Source organism: Drosophila elegans, unplaced genomic scaffold (genome assembly GCF_018152505.1).
Source record: "Drosophila elegans isolate 14027-0461.03 unplaced genomic scaffold, ASM1815250v1 contig_397, whole genome shotgun sequence".
Taxonomy (NCBI): Eukaryota; Metazoa; Arthropoda; class Insecta; order Diptera; family Drosophilidae; genus Drosophila; species Drosophila elegans.
In genome coordinates, this window is record NW_024545782.1 from 1,370,131 (window position 1) to 1,390,001 (window position 19,871).

Sequence of the window (19,871 nt, forward strand, 5' to 3'; positions counted from 1 at the left end):
CAATTATTTTAACCGTGTTTTTATAACTCAGCTCTTATCGATGTTTTCCAAATCATCTAATGCCCACTTTCCACACAGTCCATCCGTTCGAAACGGTTGGAATTTTTAACAAATGTGAAACTCCGATTTCCACAAAGCACATCCACTTTACGATTTCAGCTGATCTGAACAGCTGTGGCTCGTCAAAACGTAAGCAAAGTCAACAGGTCAACCATCTTTGTTTATGTTTTGATGAGTTACAGCTGTTAAGATCAGTTGAAATCGGAAGGTTAACGGTTGTTGTGCAATGTGTTAACAGGGGTTTCACTTATTTTCAAAAATCCCCACAATTTTTCAGGGATGGACTGCGTGAAAAGAGGGTTGCACCGCAGAAACATTGGCTAACTATCGCATAAATTAGTCCGTCAAAGTCCGTCAGATTTTAACGGCGGACTAACTGGAAAGTTTTTGGAACGGCAAAACAATATGGGCGATCCTTACAACGGATGGTGGAAGGTGTATGGATCTCTGTGGAAATACGGTATAACTGGGAACGTTTGGAACGGCAAAACCTTGCGGATGGTGGAAGGTGGGTGGATCACTGTGGAAAGGGGCTAAAAAATCGCTGTTGCACTTAGCGTTGCCGATCATGTCTTGAAATACCAACAGTAATCTATATGTTTAAAGAATTTATGTGTTTTTTACTTGCACTTTGAGTTATTTTTTTGGAGAAGTATGTGCGTTTCGGGCAATGTAAGCTGTGTGAATGGTAAATGAACAAGGAAAAGCACTAATATGTATAGGGAAATCCAATAGGAGTTAATGGATCAGCTGGTGGTGGTCAGTATATCATCCAGCATAAGACAACATCAGTGGATAATATATTAGCTGAAAAAAAATCATTCCACTTACTAAGAGTTATATTGTAAATTATGTGAAAGTAATTTTGGGTATTCCCGAAATGCTGAATCTCTGAATTGATGAAATTCTAAAAAAATATACTTAGCAACAAATGGGTTGCTGAGCAGCTGAAATTTCAGCAAGTTGCATTTTGTATAAACAGCTAACCGAATTTCCGTATATTTCTGCTGAGTTTTCAGCAATTCAGACGTCTTGGGAATACTTAAAATTACTTTCACATATTGTAGACGTCGAATTTAATTTACAATTAAATTATATTTCGCGGGTCATGATACAATGCTGAAAATTGTTGTTTCAATTAAAACAAATCAGTAGTATTATACACCTGCAGAGGGTATTATAATTTCAGTCAGATGTTTGCAACGCATTAAAGGAGACATCTCCGACCCTATAAAGTATACAAATTCTTGATCAGCATCACTAGCAGAGTCGATCTAGCCATATCCGTCCGTCCGTCCATCTGTCCGTCCGTTTCTACGCAAACTAGTCTCGCAGTTTTAAGACTATCTGCATGAAACTTTCCCAAAAGTTGTCTTTCTATTGCAGGTAGTATATAAGTCGGAACAAGCCGGATCGGAGCATATAGCTCCCATAGGAACATTCGGATAAAAAAAGAAAAAAAAATTAATTTTGCTGGTTTTTAATTTTCTTTTTTAATTTCTTCGTCTTATAGTATTGGATAATTATTTCAGAATTACGGTTTAAATTTCATCAAAATCGGACGACTATATCATATAGCTCCCATTGGAACAATCGGAAAAAAAAGAAAAAAATTATAACTTTGCTGTTTTTAATAGTTTTTTAGTTCTTCGACATGTAGTAATGGTTAAATATTTTAGAATAACGGTTTAAATTTCATCAAAATCGGTCGACTATATCACATAGCTCCCATAGCAATAATAAAAATATATAAATTAGTTATCTAATAATTGAGCTGCAAATCATCATAGCTTCAATGTTTTTCAACATATGTATACGCAAGTAAATCATAATTTTAAAGTTTTCAAAAGTATTTAATTTTTGCAATAGCTTCAAGGCTATATGATATTCCATATGTCGAAGTTTGCTTTCTTTCTTGTTCTTTAATTAATATAAATATTATTATTTGGTATTTGGAGTTCACGGTGCAAAGCCTTATCGATAGTTGATGTCGCCTATCGATCAATTCGCTGCCAAAGACAAAGGTAGTCACTAACATCAATATCACCACTACGAGCCCACTTCGTTTTAGTTTTTGGTTATTCTTTTGTTAATTCTTTGTTCAGAGCAGCGCTAAGTTTGCTTTGGTCAACCGTTTTGACCACGCAACGTGCGTGCCAAAGTGCCTTAGCCGTCGAATTAATTTGGGATAATTAAAAGCGTGTTTTTTAGCCTCGATGGTGCTGTTGTTTTAGCCAACTAATAAGCTAGCGGAGCCCCACTCGATCAAAAGGCAGCGCGCGGTTTGGAAATGCCACTGAAGTTCTTGAAGAAATGTCGCCAGTACAATGTTACGTCGAAGAGCTTGTTTGTTATATCAGTGCATCACCTGCTGGGTGAGTAAACCCTACCGTGCAAGGGGCGTAGCACCTAAAACAATAACAGTAGACGCAATAGAAACAACCACTCGGTGACAGAGCCAAAACTTGGCAGCTGCCGCTGCCGCCTGTTACACTTGTTGATTTATTTATTCGGACTTAAGGGGACGCCTGTTTTCCACTTAACTGGATTTCAAATTAAGTTGGCAAAAATTTTGCTCACTACCGTGTTTATACCCTCGCAGAGAGTACGACTAAATCTCATAGTTCCCAATTCAACAATAGCAAAAAAGTGAATGAAAGAATTATAAAATCGTTGTTTTTACAAATAAACTTTAGGATATAGTTATGGTTATAAAATTGGACAGCAATAACATAAAGCTGCCATAGAACGTTCGAAAAATACTTGTGGAAAAACGACAAAGCTAGAATAGAATATTAAATTTTTGTAATGACTGTAAAGCAATAAAAACTTCGGCATGCCGAAGTAAGCTTCCTATTTTGTTACTGCTGGTTTCTGTATTTCAAAATTAGTTAAATAAACAAAGGAAAAAAATCCAAACATATTTAAATTTTTGGACAAACTTTTATGAACAACAAAGAGCATTTTCAGTTTTTATTTTATATTTATAAAAGCAATAAAGCTATGTGTAAAAAAAAAATTAAGCTCAAAGAATTTGATAAGCGGAATCGTTTGCCCAATTTTTAACCACTTTTTCCCACCGATTGACGACGGGGCAAAAATAATTTTTTCGAAAAAATAAATTACCCACCTTTTTGAATTTCAGAAGCTAAAGAAATCGTTTGCCCAACTCTTAAAAATGTTAAAAATAGTATATTACAAAAAATTTGGAGGGAGTCCATCTGGACTGGTAAATCAAGGTTTGATCTCTGGAGAATTTAATCAACTTAAGTTTATAAACCAGTGTTATATGCGTATCAGACAAAAACACCTCTGGACTAGGTAAAATTAACGTGACGTCCGCACCTTTAAGTCCAACAACTTCTGATATTACATTTTGTTACGTTTATTTTACCAAAAAAATTACTTTATTTTTATTTAAGTTGTGGGCGTGTGAAATCTAGCTTTTTTAGCCGTTTTTCCGCTAAACAAGTGGGTTTTCCGAAAAATGGAAGAACAAAAGTTTTTCAACTCGATCTGCTTAATACAGTAAAATTGGTTTCAGGGTTACAAACCAAAAACGGAAAAAATTCTGTATTTGTCTTGCTTATTGAATATCTTTTTAACGGAGTATCGGAAAGAGATATTTGTGGTGTCGTTGGACGCGTATATAAAGCTAGAATACAACCATGCCATGTATGGAGCCAGGGCCATAAATACTTCTAAATGTGCTATCGCTATCCTATAACTTCCATATAACTGAGAGATCGAAAATGCCATAACTTTGGTGTTTTTTAAATAAGAATGGATTGTATTTTTTGTCAATTGAACCGAACTACAAAATACATAAGGATCAGCCGACTATATCGTATAGCTGCCAAATAACTAAACGTTCGGAATTGACATAACTTTGGTGTTTTTTAAGTTAGAATGTTATGACTTTCTAAGGATCGGACGACTATATCATATAGCTCCCATGAGAACAATATAAATAAAATAAAAATAAATAAAAAACAAGAAAGGAAGCAAACTTCGGCAAGCCGAAGTTCGTATATGTAGCTATTGCAAAAATTAAATATTCTTGAAAACCTTAAAATTATGATTGACTTGCGTATATGTTTAAAAACATTGAAGCTATGATGATTTGCAGCATAATTATTCGATAGTTCCTATGGCAGCAATATGATATCGTATTCCGATTTTAATAAAATTAAAAATGTTCTATTGAGGTCTGGCTCACAACTTTCTTATTAAAATTTATATCCTTACAAATGGTATTATAATTTCAGTCAAAAGGACACATGCCTGACCCTATCAGGATCACTAGGAGAGTAGACTCGTTTCTACGCAAACTAGCCTATCAGTTTTAATGCTTATTAGTAAGAGTTAAAACGAGACGGATCGGATGAGTAGATCAAACAGCTCCCATGTGAGCAATTGGAAAAATATATGAAAAAATTATAACTTCGCTGTTTTTTAATTGATTTGAATATACTTCGATAAAAATTAAAAGCTTATTGTTTCAGAATTACGGTTCTAATTTTATCAAAATCGGACAACGCAATCATAAAAATCGGAATATTGTTGTTTTAAAATTTTTTGGAATAGCTGCAAGGGTATACAATTTTTGACTTGCCAAAGATAGCTTTATTTCTTGTTAGTTAAGCTTTAAAGTATGTGCATAAAGTTAGCAGTACAACTTTTAAAATCTAAACATTTTTTTTTACCATAATTTGCCGTTAATTATCCGTAAATTATTCGTGAAAGAAAAAAATTTGACGCTCAATTTTTTTAAAAGTTATCCAATGTTGATATCAAGTTAGCAGTACACAAAATTAAACTTTAACTTTTCGAAAAATTTCTTTTGCAGGAATTTGCCGTTAATTATCCGTAAAGTAATTTGCCGCTCGTGTTTTACTATTTTTTTTTTTTAAACAAACCCTGTGTTCTGCTAACTTGATATCAAGTTAGCAGTACACAAAACTAAACTTTAACTTTTAGAAAAATTTCTTTTGCAGGAATTTGCCGTTAATTATCCGTAAATTATTCGTGAAAGAATAAAATTTTCCGCTCGTGTTTTACTATTTTTTTTTTAAAACAAACCCTGTGTTCTGCTAACTTGATATCAAGTTAACAGTACACAAAACTAAACTTTAACTTTTCGAAAAATTTCTTTTGCAGGAATTTGCCGTTAATTATCCGTAAATTATTCGTGAAAGAATAAAATTTGCCGCTCGTGTTTTAATATATTTTTTTTAAAACAAACCCTGTGTTCTGCTAACTTGATATCAAGTTAACAGTACACAAAACTAAACTTTAACTTTTCGAAATATTTCTTTTGCAGGAATTTGCCGGTAATTATCCGTAAATTATTCGTGAAAGAATAAAATTTGCCGCTCGTGTTTTACTATTTTTTTTTAAAACAAACCCTGTGTTCTGCTAACTTGATATCAAGTTAACAGTACACAAAACTTAACTTTAACTTTTCGAAAAATTTCTTTTGCGGGAATTTGCCGTTAGTTATCCGTAAATTATTCGTGAAAGAATAAAATTTGCCGCTCGTGTTTTAATATTTTTTAAAGCAATAACAAACAAAATTTAACACATGCATACAAATACATATAAAACACGCGGCCGCCGACATGGCTCTGCCAACGTCGTCGCCCAAGGCGCAGAATTCTAAACATTGTTCAGAGTGGGGGAACGCAGTTTTTTTTTACATATATGGACATTAGTAAACTAACTATTTAATTAATCAATTAATTAAAAACCATCAATATTAAAATATGCTCCCATCCACTGTAGACAATGTTTTTCTAAGCTGCAGATTTCGCGGGAGTTTTGCGTTTTGACGTCGACGTGAGCAGAGCTCTGTCGGCGTCGACGTTTTAAATCAGCGCGGCGGCAGAACACGACACAGTGGTCGCCACCCACTCAATAACATGCTGCGGGTTAACAATGTACGTGTCGACCTCTGCCGCTGCGCTGCAGCTGCTCAGTCGGAAAGATAATACACACACATATTGATAAGTTTCGCCGTGCAAATTACTAACACAAAGACGTGCGAACAGATCAATGAGTGTGTGTTTGACCGTGTGTGTCATTTAAAACGTCGACGCCGACAGAGCTCTGCTCACGTCGGCGTCAAAACGCAAAACTCCCGCGAAATCTGCAGCTTAGAAAAACATTGTCTACAGTGGATGGGAGCATATTTTAATATTGATGGTTTTTAATTAATTGATTAATTAAATAGTTAGTTTACTAATGTCCATATATGTAAAAAAAACTGCGTTCCCCCACTCTAAACAATGTTTAGAATTCTGCGCCTTGGGCGACGACGTTGGCAGAGCCATGTCGGCGGCCGCGTGTTTTATATGTATTTGTATGCATGTGTTAAATTTTGTTTGTTATTGCTTTAAAAAATATTAAAACACGAGCGGCAAATTTAATTCTTTCACGAATAATTTACGGATAATTAACGGCAAATTCCTGCAAAAGAAATTTTTCGAAAAGTTAAAGTTTAATTTTGTGTACTGCTAACTTGATATCAAGTTAACATTGGATAACTTTTAAATAAATTGAGCGGCAAATTTTTTTCTTTCACGAATAATTTGCGGATAATTAACGGCAAATTATGGTAAAAAAAAAGGTTTAGATTTTGAAAGTTGTACTGCTAACTTTATGCACATCTTTAAAGTCTTGCCAAACGTAGTTTGTTAAAATTAAATTAGTAAAAGTCGTGACGATCGCACCTCCAACATACAAAATATCTGATATCAAGTTATGTGACGAAAAATGAATATGCATTCGCCTAAATAAATAATAAATAAATGCCATTTGGCACGTTGAGACACAAATGTCTGTGAAGGCAAAATACCTGGATGAAGCGGTCCGATTGGGATCATTTAATAAGTGTATTTGTTTTGTCGAATGCTTAAATGTTAAAACGTCCATCCATCTCCACCAAGGGGAGAGAGGGGTATTATGTTCACTTGGAGACACAGTGGTCGCGCATGGCAATTATGCTGAGTCTGAAATGTCACTTTGGGAACTTCTTGGGTCTTAGATTTGTATGTAAGTGCTGTGGCCAAGTGCTACAATGTGTTTGAACTTATATTAATGTATAACACCGAGTACAGTGTGCATTCGATATGTGAACATAGTTCAATACACTTTGTTGTGTGTCCCTCATTGGCTCGCATCTACGTGTCATTCAGTCACCTAAGTCCTGGCAACGTTCAATGGGTATCTGCACCCATGACTCTTAAACAGGTCAATCAAGCCCCACCACGCATTGCTTCGATCGGGTTAATTTCTATTCCAAAATGTCGTGCTAATTTGGTGCTAATTATGGCTCAAAACTGCGAATTCGGTGCTCGACGGGAAAACCATTTTTTAAAACTTCGAAAATGCCCTTTATAACTCTGTTCCTGGTGGACTTAGCAGAAAAAAGTTAGTTCTTAAAAAGTATCTGTATTACTTCGCTAAATTAAAAACAGCGCCCACACTAACATTTGAAAGCCATTGTTCTTTACTGTTTTGACTATATGATTTGACAGATACTTCGTATTTGGTGGTCGAAGGACGTACTTTGTAGAACCTGTTCCACCGAAAAGGACCGGTTGGATTCATTTCTTTAAAAACAGCAAAGTTATATTTTTTTTAAATTTATTTTTCCGATCGTTCCTATGGGAGCTATATGCTATAGTCGTCCGATCCGGCTCGTTCCGACTTATATACTACCTGCAAAAAAAAGACAACTTTTGGAAAAGTTTCATGCATATAGCTCTAAAGCTAAGAAACTAGTTTTCGTAGAAACGGAAAGACAAACCAACAGACGGACGGACAGACGGAAGGATAGAAGGAAATAAAAAGATTAGTTCTTCCCAAAAAGGTGCGACTGACATTTTTAAGTTTTGTTTTTTCGTTTACTTAACATAAAACAATACCAAAAACTCTATTCAGTTTTCAAACAAAATTGATATATGTAGTCTTGAGCTTATGCTAAGCACTTAAAAATAATTCAAAACAAAAAACAACAACACAATGTCGTGATTGTTGCTGTGACTAGCGCTCCGATTCATAAGTAAGCGCTATGATTAAAAAAATATTTACTCAAGCAGAACTTATATATTATCACCTATAAACAGAACACATAACAAATTAGAAGCTACGTCTTTTAGTCGTTTTAACCGATGGTCAGAGTACGTTTTCACTGTCATTTCCATTGCAGACACCTCCAGCACAGTGGATTGCACGATCAGCGCGGAGAGCAAAGGGCTGGAGTGCCTGGACAACGTTTGCCAGCGCCTCTTGATTCAGCAGCCAGAGTTTTTCGGACTGCGCTACTTGGTCAAGGGTAAGGACAAGGAAGACGAGTTTAAATGGATTGACCTTGAGCGCTCGCTCAGCCGGCAGCTGGAAAAGTACGCGGCAGGGCCGAAAATATACTTGCGTGTGCGCCACTACGTGACAACGGGCGTTCGCCACCTGAGCGACGAGGCCACGCGCTTCTACTACTTTTTGCAGCTCAAGAGCGACATCTACGAAGGCCGCATTACCTGCGACATCCGCACGGCCATTCTGCTTGCGCTCTACTGCCGACAGGCGGAGTACGACACCTACCAGGGCGACAAGCAGAGCAAGGACTATTTGAAAAAATCGCTGGTCCTGCCGCGCAACATGCAGGGCTTGGCTAACGACGACAGCATGTTGGAGGGTCTAATCGCGGAGGTGCTGCAGCAGCAGGCAGGTCTGACCCAACGCGGTCAGAGTCAGGCGGAGGAGATGTACATACAATGCTGCCAGCAGCTTGATGGTTATGGGGAGGAACGTTTCGCCGCCAAAGACACGCTCGGCAATGATCTGCTGCTGGGCCTCGCCATCAACGGGATGGTGGTCAATGCGGACAATGGGCGCCAGTATTTTCCGTGGAAGGACTTCCACACGGTGACAATCGACAAGCGCACGATCAAGATCGAGCAAAACAAGTTGGACGGTGGCGGCAGCATTGTGGGCAGCTTTATTTTCGCCGAGGCCGACATGGCGCGCTACTTCTGGAAGCTCACCATCAGCCAACATAAGTTCTTTAAGCGCTACATTGACACCGCCACACCTCCGAGCCTGGGAAGTGGTGCAGATGTGGAGAGCGGTCAGGTGGGGGTGGATACTGTCGGTTACGTGGATTACGACTACGTCGAATCAGCCGAGCAATCACAACAGCATCAGCAGCAACATGTTCAGCAGCAACAACAGGTTCAGAAACAGCATCAGTTGATCTCATCGAACATTTCGCTGGCCGCCAGCGCCAGCCAGCTACTAGGTCAAAGCAGGTCCTGCCTAGACCTAAGCAACAGCAACCTGCACAGCAGCAGTGGCATGCTACACCATGGAAGCAGCAACAACAACAATAACGAGGACCGGGAGCGACTCAAAGCGATGCTTCCCACATACCGTCCTGCACCAGACTATGAGACAGCAGTGCAACTAAAGTACCGCACACCCTCGGCTGAGCTGCACAACGTGACAGTTGCATTGGCCGCTCCTGGGAATGCCTACTATGCGGGGTCCCAGCCGGATGTCCACAATACAGGCTTGCATAACGAAAACTTGCTATATGGTCACCTGACTGCGCATCGTTATCCAGATGTGGCACAGCCGGCTGCTGCCCTGCATCACCACATCAACCTGTATCCTATGCAACATCAGCAACCGCAGTCACATATACAGCCCATGAGTACGGCGCAGGCGTATTTGGAGCTCTCACAGCGTATGCAACTAATGCGTCAAAAGGTGCCGCCGCCGTACGTCAATAGGCTGAGTTCTTCCTCCACGCCTGATTTGGCAGTGGCTACGCCCCGTCCGCTGCAGGGCTACCGGAACTATGTAAGCGGCTCATCTCCGGATCTAGTCTCCAACCGTACACTCTTCAATGGCGGCCAGTACTTGGCTATGGCCGCTGGGGCACATGCCGGAAACATTCCCACCTCCTCCGGAGCCACTATGCTTCACCAGTACCAGCATGTGAGCCACATGGGGCACTCGCAGCCTTACCTGCCTGCGCACGGCACTTTCGAGAACCTCAACATGATTGAGGAGCAACCGTCCATAATGTCACAGCTGCGTCAGTCAGCGATGAGCCAAGCAGCTGCTGCAGCTGCGGCGGTCGTGGACACACAGAGGTAAGCGGAGCTTGCATTAGTCAGAGTAATTTTAATAGAATTGGAAAAGGTTGTACTCGGTTAAATGCTAAGCATAACCCAAAAAGAATCTTACTGTTTTTGTCGATCGACTTTATAACACTTTTGGGCGTGCTATTTAACAGCAAGTCTCAAGAAGTAAGCAGTTTAGGGTCGCTTCCAGAATGCATTGCGATGAACCTGATATAAGCATTGAACTGGGTTGGGAAGATCTGAAGTGGTATCCTTTTATGCAGGGAAAACAAGGAACAAAAACACTGCTCCCTAAGTACTAACATTGTAGTCTTACTAACCTTAAAAAATCTAATTAGAACTCAAAAACAAAGAAAATAACTTCACAGCCTCTTAAGAACTTTTATAAGAGGCTGTGAATACTAAGAGTTTTAAAAAGTCATTTGGTTCCGGAGAGATGGTGAATGTGTTGGGGCCGGTGCGCCCAACGTCACCTCGATCATCTCAATCCGAAATTGAATTTGAATTTTTTTGTTTTTTTTTTAGAAATTCTTTATGATTTCTTTAATAATTTGACAGTTCAGAATTACGCTTTAAATTTTATTAAAATCGGTAAACGATATCATATAGTTGCCATAGGAACTATCAAATAAGCTTCAAATAGCTTCAATGTAAACATACAATCAACCATAATTTTAATGTTTTCAAGAATATTTAATTTTTGCAATAGCTGCAAGGGTATATGAACTTCGGCTTGCCAAAGTTTGCTTCCTTTCTTTTTTTTTTTTTTTTTTTAATATTCCGATTTTTCTTATTGGAGCTTATAATATAGTCCGATTTTAATTAAATATAAACCATTATCTTAAACAAAAAAATTTAAAAACAGGTGGGTTATAATTATTTTTAATTTATTTTTCCGATATGAGCAGCGTATCAATCTGGTATGCTTAATAGCAATTTGATTTTTCGAACATATTAATTTGTTACGTTCGAAAATACTAGTTAAAGACAAATTCTAGTTTTTTTGGATCTAGATAAGGTAAAAGGTATTTGAGAAAATAAGTAAATAGGTAATGTACAACAAAGGTAAAAAACATTTTGTAATAATTTTTTTAATTTTCACGAAGTTGTACATGAATTATAATATTGTGTACACGCTCTGGCAACTTAGTCTTGTTGTACAAACAAGTAAAAATAAGCATCTCATATATTGCATACACGGTGGAATTAACGGTATGGTAATACAAAGTTAATTACACAAAACACAATAACACCCCAACACTTGATATGAAAAAATACCAGATAGATGATAGATATTGTTTTTTTTTTTTGGGTTTTTTTTTATTTTTTTATTTATTTATTTTTTTTTTTTGTATTCTTAAAATGTTAATACAAAACATATAAAAAATTTTATATTAAAAATGTTTTTAAAACCCTTTTTAACTTTCTTGAAAAAAATACCAAAAATTCAGACGTCTAAACCAGAATACCCCCCATAGTTATGTTATATTAATCTATTTTTATTTTGGCCACTCATGTGCCATCTTTGAGCAGTCAAGCTTATTTCTGTATGCCCCTCAAGTATTGACACCTAGTAATATTTCTGATTATCACAGATTTCTTGTAAATATCTTAAGATGCCACTTACCCTTAAATTTATACCTTAATATTGTTGCTCACGACTGTTTAGAGGTTCTTTAGTCATTTCTGTTCTATGTGGACGTTTTAAATTAATATTTTATTTCGACGCTCTATAAATATTGCAGTTCGCCTACCCTGCCTCCAAGTGGATATCGCCCATCCGTCCCACCGCCAGCCAGCAGTCCGCTACCACCGCCGTTGGCAGCTTCTACGCATAAGTCGACCACGCCCGCTCTCCTTCAGCGGAGCTTGCTGAACGGTTCCATCGAGCCCATATACGAGAATGTTCCTCTACCACAGCGAGCCTCTGACGACAGCTCTGGGGCCGTTCATACCGAGACTATGCGCCAGCGAGCTTCGTCCATACAGTCTGCCCCAAGTGTTGTTCCTGTTCCAGTTGCAAGGAACGCCAGCACGAATAACCTGGTCAGTGTTACAGTTAATTCCCAGCCTGATGACGACAACATAAAGAAGTACGGGGCGGACCGGGCGGCAGAGACAGAACTGCTTTTCCTGGAGCCGCAGGCCCCTAAGCGCTCCACCAGAGCCGCCAGTGCTGCTCCGAATATGGGAACCACGACTCCGCCACGTCAAAATTCCTTCACAGCCAGCCTTAATAAGTCGACAGCAGTTGAGGCGAACTGGCCGGGAGAATCACTGCAACAGCAATTATGTGCCATGAATCTTTCTTCTAACACTTCGGCGTCCACCTCTTCCGCTTTTAATTCGACGCTGGACACCACGTCATCGTCAGCGGCCAGCAAGGATTTAAAGCGCAAGAAGCGCTGGAACTTCTTGTCGCGAAGCAAAACACCCGAGAAGCAGAAGTCTGCCACGCTGGGCAGGGAAAAGGCCTTGACAGTAAGTCAGCACGCCAAGCTGGCGGCAAAGTTAAAGCTGGCCCAAGATGACCTCAACCTGCCAAATCGTTGGTCCACGGGCGTTAGCAAGCCGCATCCCATTTCCGGGAGATTTTCTAAGGACAAGCTGGTAGGTCATAACTAACCGAGCACTGGGTTTAGTCATAGGTAAAATATATCCCCTTAAAAATAATTTTCTTTTCTTGTTTAAAAAACACCAAGTAGTTTAGAAATTTTTATCAAGGTTTAGGTATAGCTAAATTCAAAGTTGTGGCGCTGAGAAGTGGTCGCCGCCCCACTGCTTTACAAATGCAATTGACAAAACGTTCCCCAGTTCTTGCAGTTCTTGCTCCATTTTTACTTAGAATTTAATGGAAGCATCAGCGAAGTCGATTTATACACATCCGCCTGTCCACTTCCTCGCAAACTAGTTGTACCGTTCAAGGACTCTATAGTACACTTAGATGGGTAACGTACATACAACACGCGGTTTTCATAGTGTGACAAACAACTTACACTATGATGCTTTTTTTCATTTTGTAAACTAGTGTAATCTGCTTTATTTAAACTTAGATAAAAAATTGTGAGATTTTTGGTCAAGAAATTACATTTCTGGCACAGTGTGCGCTGTCAAACTTTAACGATATAAATAGCAAGCATTATTTACTATGAAATCAGATCGGCAAAACCAAGTTTTTTGGTAATGCCATACCGGTTTTTTTTATTGATCTTTGACGATTATTTTAACAAAGTTAGCATTGTCTGATACCTATATGATACCTAGCTATACGTACCATATTGTTCGATTATTAGAGTTGTCATGCAGGGACAGAATTCCTCTACGATTTACAAGTGCAATCTTCAACCTTTCCACTAGGTAGGTCAGAACTAGTGGTTTGGCCACAGGGCCACTTCATAATGAATGATTCCTTTGCCATCCCACCATTAAATCTATCCTGACTTTGCGACCATTTAAGACGGCTCACCGTGCTTTGACCAAGATCTTTAACGGTTGGTATTTTCACATGTGATTAATGAGTCACTAATCGTTTTTCGAAAAAACATTTTAAAATTGATTGAATTTTAGAGCTTGTAAACTCGATTGTAAATTTTGAGCGGGGAAACTTATATGAGCAAGGAAACTTATTTGACAGATGCTGTCAAGATCCAACCAAACTATAAAACGATATATAGCTTTGCCAGATACGACTCAATTTGTCTTCAGAAACAAATCGAGAAATTTAAAAAAAATCTATTATTTCTTGGTATCTATTTTTCTTTGAAAATGTATTTGAAATAATTATGTCGTTAAAGTTTGAGACCAATTTTTCAAACACAATAGGCATAAATAGAAAACATTATTATTTAAATTTTTATTAAATAATATCAGAGCGGCATTGCCGTTTTCTTTTAGAAAATTTAAAAAACATAAAGAAAACAACAGAGTGCAAAGAATACTAAAATTAATAGACAAACAAAAATTGAATATTACGAGAACGGATTGACATCGGATTGCTGAAATTTTAATACACTTACACTCTAGGGATCAATACGAAACTACATAAAATCAATATTTTAGGCAAAGAGAAAGAGATATACATATATTTCTTATAAAGAACCAAAATTTATAGAATTTTAACCGATATTTCATATGGCAGCTATTGGATTTAGTCGTTCGGGTCGGTAAGATATTTGAAATTGATCAGTGTAAATTGTAGTGTTTATTTTTTGTATGAAAAAATATTAGGTTCTACCTTCACCACTTTATACTTTGCGCTTTGGTGGATTTAAAGCATACAAATACGTAATCGTCATAGAAATATATGGTCAGTATAACAAATATGTGGGAGCTATATGATACAGTCAACCAAATTTGATAAAAATTCAAAGAATAGAATTTAGATAATATAAAAACATTCTTTTAGAGCTAAAACCAAAAACAGATTTCCGATCCGATTTCAAAAGTTTCAAACTGAGCTCGAAATCAGTATAAAAACAAATGGACATGGCTTTATCAACTCGTAAAGTCTTAGTAAATTTTGTTATATATACGGTCAAAATCTATAGACACACATTTTTATACCCTTGCAGAGGGTATTATAAGTTTAGTCGCAAATTTGCAACGCAGTGAAGGAGACATTTCCGACTCTATAAGGTATATATAAGGTCAAGTTAAAAATAATCCATCATATGTACATGAAATTCAAAGCATTTTTTATGGTTAGAATTAAACGATTTATTTCGAATAAGCACCATATTTTTTCTACATTTTTAGTTGCCTGGCTTGCGTTTTCGCCCTTGTCAATTTTTTCTTTGCCGGTCTCCGTATTTATCGAGATCTCAAAGCGTTTGTGTTACCGATCACAAAACTTTTCTAAAAAGCTTTTATAGCACGAAAGCTCAACTTTCTAACGCCACCTTCTTAAATTAAATTGGATTTATACAAGCGAGATATAGATCACTAAAGTTATCTATTGTTCAAATAATGGATTACTTTTTAGTTGACCTTATATATCTTGATTAGCAACATTAGGAGAGTCGATCTAGCCATGTTCGTCCGTCTGTTTCTTCGCAAACTAGTCTCTTAGTTTTAAAGCTATTTGCTGAAGCAATATACATTCCCAAAAGTTGTATTTCTATTGCAGGTAGTACATAAGTCGGAACGGACGACAATAGCATAAAGCTCGCATAGAAACAATCGGAAAAAAATAAATAAAAAAATTAGAACTTTTAATTTTTTTTTACTTCTTCGAGACATAGTAATGGTTAAATATTTTAGAACTACGGTTTAAATTTCATCAAAATCGGACGACTATATCATAGAGCTCCCATAAAAACAATAAAAATATCAAAATATTATTATTATTAAAATATTTATATTTTGTAATTTTTTTTAATTCTTTTTGACTTATTAATAATTTGACAGTTAAGAATTACACTTTTAATTATATTAAAATCGGAAAACGATATCGTATAGCTGTCTTACGAACTATTAATTGAGCTGCAAATCATCATAGCTTCAATGCTTTTAAACATATAGGCAAGTAAATCATAAAAATATTGATTTCAAGAATATTTAATTTTTGAAATGACTGAAAGGTATATGAATTTCGGCTTGCCAAAGCTTTCTTCCTTTCTTGTTTTATTTTATTTATTTTTTTATATTGAGCAAAAGAAGTGTTAGCGTTCGGCATACGGCGCATGATAAAACCTGATTTTTTCTAGTGTCCAGTTTGTTTTGAAATTGGTTAGCCAAGAAGCGGCTATCTTATATTATTCCTTCTTGTTGTACCTGTAAATCGTAGAGTAAGAAGGTATACTGAATTCGTTGAAAATGAAGTAACAGTTAGAAAGAATCATTTCCGACCATATAAAGGATATATATTATTGATCTGGATCAATATCAGAGTTAATCTATCCCTGTCTGTCCGTATTAACGTGAAGATCTCGGAAACTATAAAAGCTAGAGATTGGTGATTTGACATGTGGTATCTTGTGTTTACGCAGACATGTTAGACTTTAGATATTAGGCTTCCCCAGGGTACGCAAATACGATAGTCAAACGAAACTATCGCTTATCAACGCTCTTGATAGCCCAGTGTGTAAATTTCTCGAAACATTAAGCGTTGGGTAGCTATAATCGTCCTAGGTTCTAAGCCCAGCCTATATTTACTTGTTTTGTTTGTTTTTTTGTTAATGGCTGTTTTTATTTTTATAATGTATCAAGCTGACTTAAAAATGTTACCAAACAAAAGCCATTTGATTTCAAAGATTTGTTACTTGTAAAAACAATCAACCAGCAAAAAATTATGCTCTTGTTGCTAATTCCAGTGCCAAATACTAGACGAGAAGCTAACTGACTCGCAGTTATTTATGGAGTTTGAACGCATACCGAAGCGAAGGGAGCACGCACTATACGAGTGCGCCCTGCTGGAAGAGAATGAGCCAAAGAACCACGACCCAAACTTTTTACCCTACGATGACAACAGAGTGCGACTGACGCCATCGATGGAAAATCGTCATGGTTACGTTAATGCATCTTACATATCTGTGCGTTAACTTTTAATGCAAAGTCAAATAATATAACTATGAAGAACTAAACAAAATGCTTTGTATATTTTAGGCCACAGTCGGCACTAAGCAGCGATTTTACATTGTGGGCCAATCCCCGCAAAAACCGCTAAATATGCGCATCTTTTGGCAGTGTGTCTGGGAGGCAGATGTGTATTTGGTGGTCCAACTAACTGAGGATATGAGCTATATTCCCCTCAGCAGTCAGCAGCGTCTGGAGTTTGGACAAGTTTGTGAATTCTAATGATATGCCCAATCTTTTTAGTCAATCTTTCTTATTTTCAGTTCCAAGTGTATCAGGAATTCTCACAAACCACCGATCGCTGCACCACCATAAAGTTACGCCTGTACCATGTACCATCACGTCGGTACCGTTCCGTCTGGTATCTGCAGTATGCAGACTGGGCGGAGCAAAATTGTCCCAGCGATGTAAATCACTTTCTTGACTTTCTCGAAGAGTTAAACTCAGTAAGACTAGCATCATCCCAAGAAGTTCCGCCGGGACATAACACAAACCCACCGGTACTTATACACTGCCTGGAAGGCGGTGGACGTTCGGGCGTAACCCTTACTGCGGATCTTCTGCTTTATACTTTGGATCACAACGAGGTTAGCGGTAAAAAGAATTGAATTGAATTTTTTTTTAAATCTCTTTTCGACCATTGCAGGACTTAGATATACCTCGTGTTATTGGCCAGCTGCGGCATCAGCGGGACAGCATTATACCTTCCTTGGCGCAATACAAGTTTATATACAGTCTTCTCATTACGTATTTAAAACGCACGAGGTTAATTTAAGTTGATTTTGAACAAAAGGTGAATCTTGGCTAATGTGTTCTTTCGTTGTTTAAGCTTAAATTTATTTAACAATTTTATTTTAAACTAACTAACAAAGCTAGTTATACTTTAAGCTTAAGCCACAAAAATATTACCTTTTAAACATGTATTATTTTGTTCAGAAATATTGTTTTTAATTGGCAGCTGTTAATCTTTAATATTGTTACATTTCTATAGTAACTGGTTTTTAAGCTCAGATTTGTTACCTAAACCCCTTAAAGCGGCTACTTCCTAAAAATATATTTAGCGATAAGGTAGATCTTTTGGTAAGCCTATTAAAACGCCAGTTAACTAACCACAGCCACATAAGTGTGCTTTGGCTTAGAGCCTTATATTTTATAAAAATCCTAAACAAAAAATAACAAATTAATAAAAAATAACCATAAATTTGCTACTGTTTTTTTTAACCAAGATAACATGAAATGGAATATTTACTCATTACTCGTTAGAGAGAAATGGTATTTTTTATTCGTTTAAAAGAATTTAACAGGTTGAAGAAAGCGTTTCCAACCTTTTAATGTATATATTCATGATCAGGTCCAAAAACCGAGTTGATCTAGTCTTGTCCATGTGCCCATCTGTCTGACCGATCGTATTGACGTCAAAATTTCGGAACTATAAAAGCCAGAGATTTAGGATGTGGCAATGTCTTCAAATAAAAATATTGAAAAACAAGCCGGTGACCGTGAATTGAGTGGCATTGAAAAAAGTTGGTTTGCGGTGAACATGAACTCGTAATTTCATTTTTAGAAAAAAAATGTGTATGCATTTTAAAGATGATGAATTTTTGAAGGTAATCACGAAACATTTTTTTTTTTTTTTTCTATTTTCTAAGCACTTTAAAGTATACAGCGCGAATTTAGCTTAAAAAATCACGGTAAACTTTTTATTAAAAAATTGTTATATAAAAACAAGTAGGGAAGCTAACTTTGGCAAGCCGATGTTCATATACCCTTGCAGCTTTTGCCAAAATGAAATATTCTTGAAAACATTAAAATTATCATTTACTTGCGTAAAGGCTTAAAAACTTGAAGCTTTGATGATTTGCAGCTCAATTATTCGATAGTTCCTATGGCAACTATTTGATATAGTTTTCCGATTTTAATAAAATTAAAAGCGTCTGACATGTCAATAAATTAAAAAAAAACTTTGTGATTACCTGCTGAATTATGTGAAAAAGTAATTTTGAATTTTTTAAAAAAATCGGTTCAGTTGATTTTAAGTCCTGATGTTCACGAACTTCAAATCAGACGTTTTTCGGGAAAATCGACTTAAGTTTTTCATACCTGAACAATCTGGTAGCGCTTCCGGTCGTTTTAGTCGGTTTGCCATGAAATTTGTACAGAATATTCTCAACATATTTTTGATTCAGAAAAAAAAATGAAAAAAATAATTTAAAACCCTAGATCTACATTTTGAATTATATGCGTATAACTTAAAAAAAAACATTAAAACCATCATAGGCGTTTCAGCTAAATTATTTGACCGTTCCTATGGCTGTAATATGAAATCGTTTCGTAATTCTGAATTAATAAACCATTACTACGTCCAAAAGAAGAATATAAAATGTTAAAATAAATAGTTATATTTTTTTTTGTGTTGTATTTTGGGTTATTTGTCCGTTGTTTTTTTCCGTTAATAGAACTATTTTATTAAGGATTTTCTCCTACGTTTTTCGACAACTTTTTGTCTTCTTCAGGGAGCCTGATTTATCTTAAAAAATAAATACATATGCACATATATATTAAAATATAGGTTTGTTCAAAATTATAACATATAATTTTAAGTATATTAATTTCCTAACAGAGTCGCCATTTCTATCCTAATATTGCACCGCGTCTTCTGTGTGACTATTGTTTCCATTGGCAAGTATATTGTATGAGCTGTCTTCCCCTTTTGTTGTGTTTGTAGGTTTTTCTAGCGTCATTCTCGTTCTCTCTCTTCTCTCGATGTCCAAAATCTTTACATTTCCGAAATCAGCTGTGTGGCCCGTCTCTGCTAAATGCTGCGCAAACGCAGTTGTTATTATACCCTTGCAGAGGGTATTATAATTTCAGTCAGAAGTTTGCAACGCAGTGAAGGAGACATCTCCGACCCTATAAAGTATATATATTCTTGATCAGCATCACTAGGCGAGTCGATCTAGCCATGTCCGTCTGTCCGTCCGTCTGTCCGTCCGTTTATATGCAAACTAGTCTCTCAGTTTTAAAGCTATCTGCATGAAACTTTCCCAAAAGTTGTCTTTCTATTGCAGGTAGTATATAAGTCGGAAC

At 36.7% G+C, this 19,871-nt stretch overlaps 1 protein-coding gene across 1 annotated transcript; it reads left to right on the forward strand.

Moving 5' to 3' along the window:
- The first annotated feature begins 2,083 nt into the window (after positions 1-2,083).
- Positions 2,084-17,985, forward strand: LOC108146989 (tyrosine-protein phosphatase non-receptor type 21). The gene is made up of 7 exons (XM_041708774.1): positions 2,084-2,435; positions 8,273-10,220; positions 11,957-12,821; positions 16,523-16,741; positions 16,815-16,991; positions 17,048-17,371; positions 17,431-17,985. The coding sequence occupies exons 1-7, from the start codon at positions 2,351-2,353 to the stop codon at positions 17,557-17,559; spliced, it is 3,747 nt and encodes a 1,248-aa protein (XP_041564708.1). The 5' UTR covers positions 2,084-2,350; the 3' UTR covers positions 17,560-17,985.
- The last annotated feature ends 1,886 nt before the right edge of the window (positions 17,986-19,871 follow it).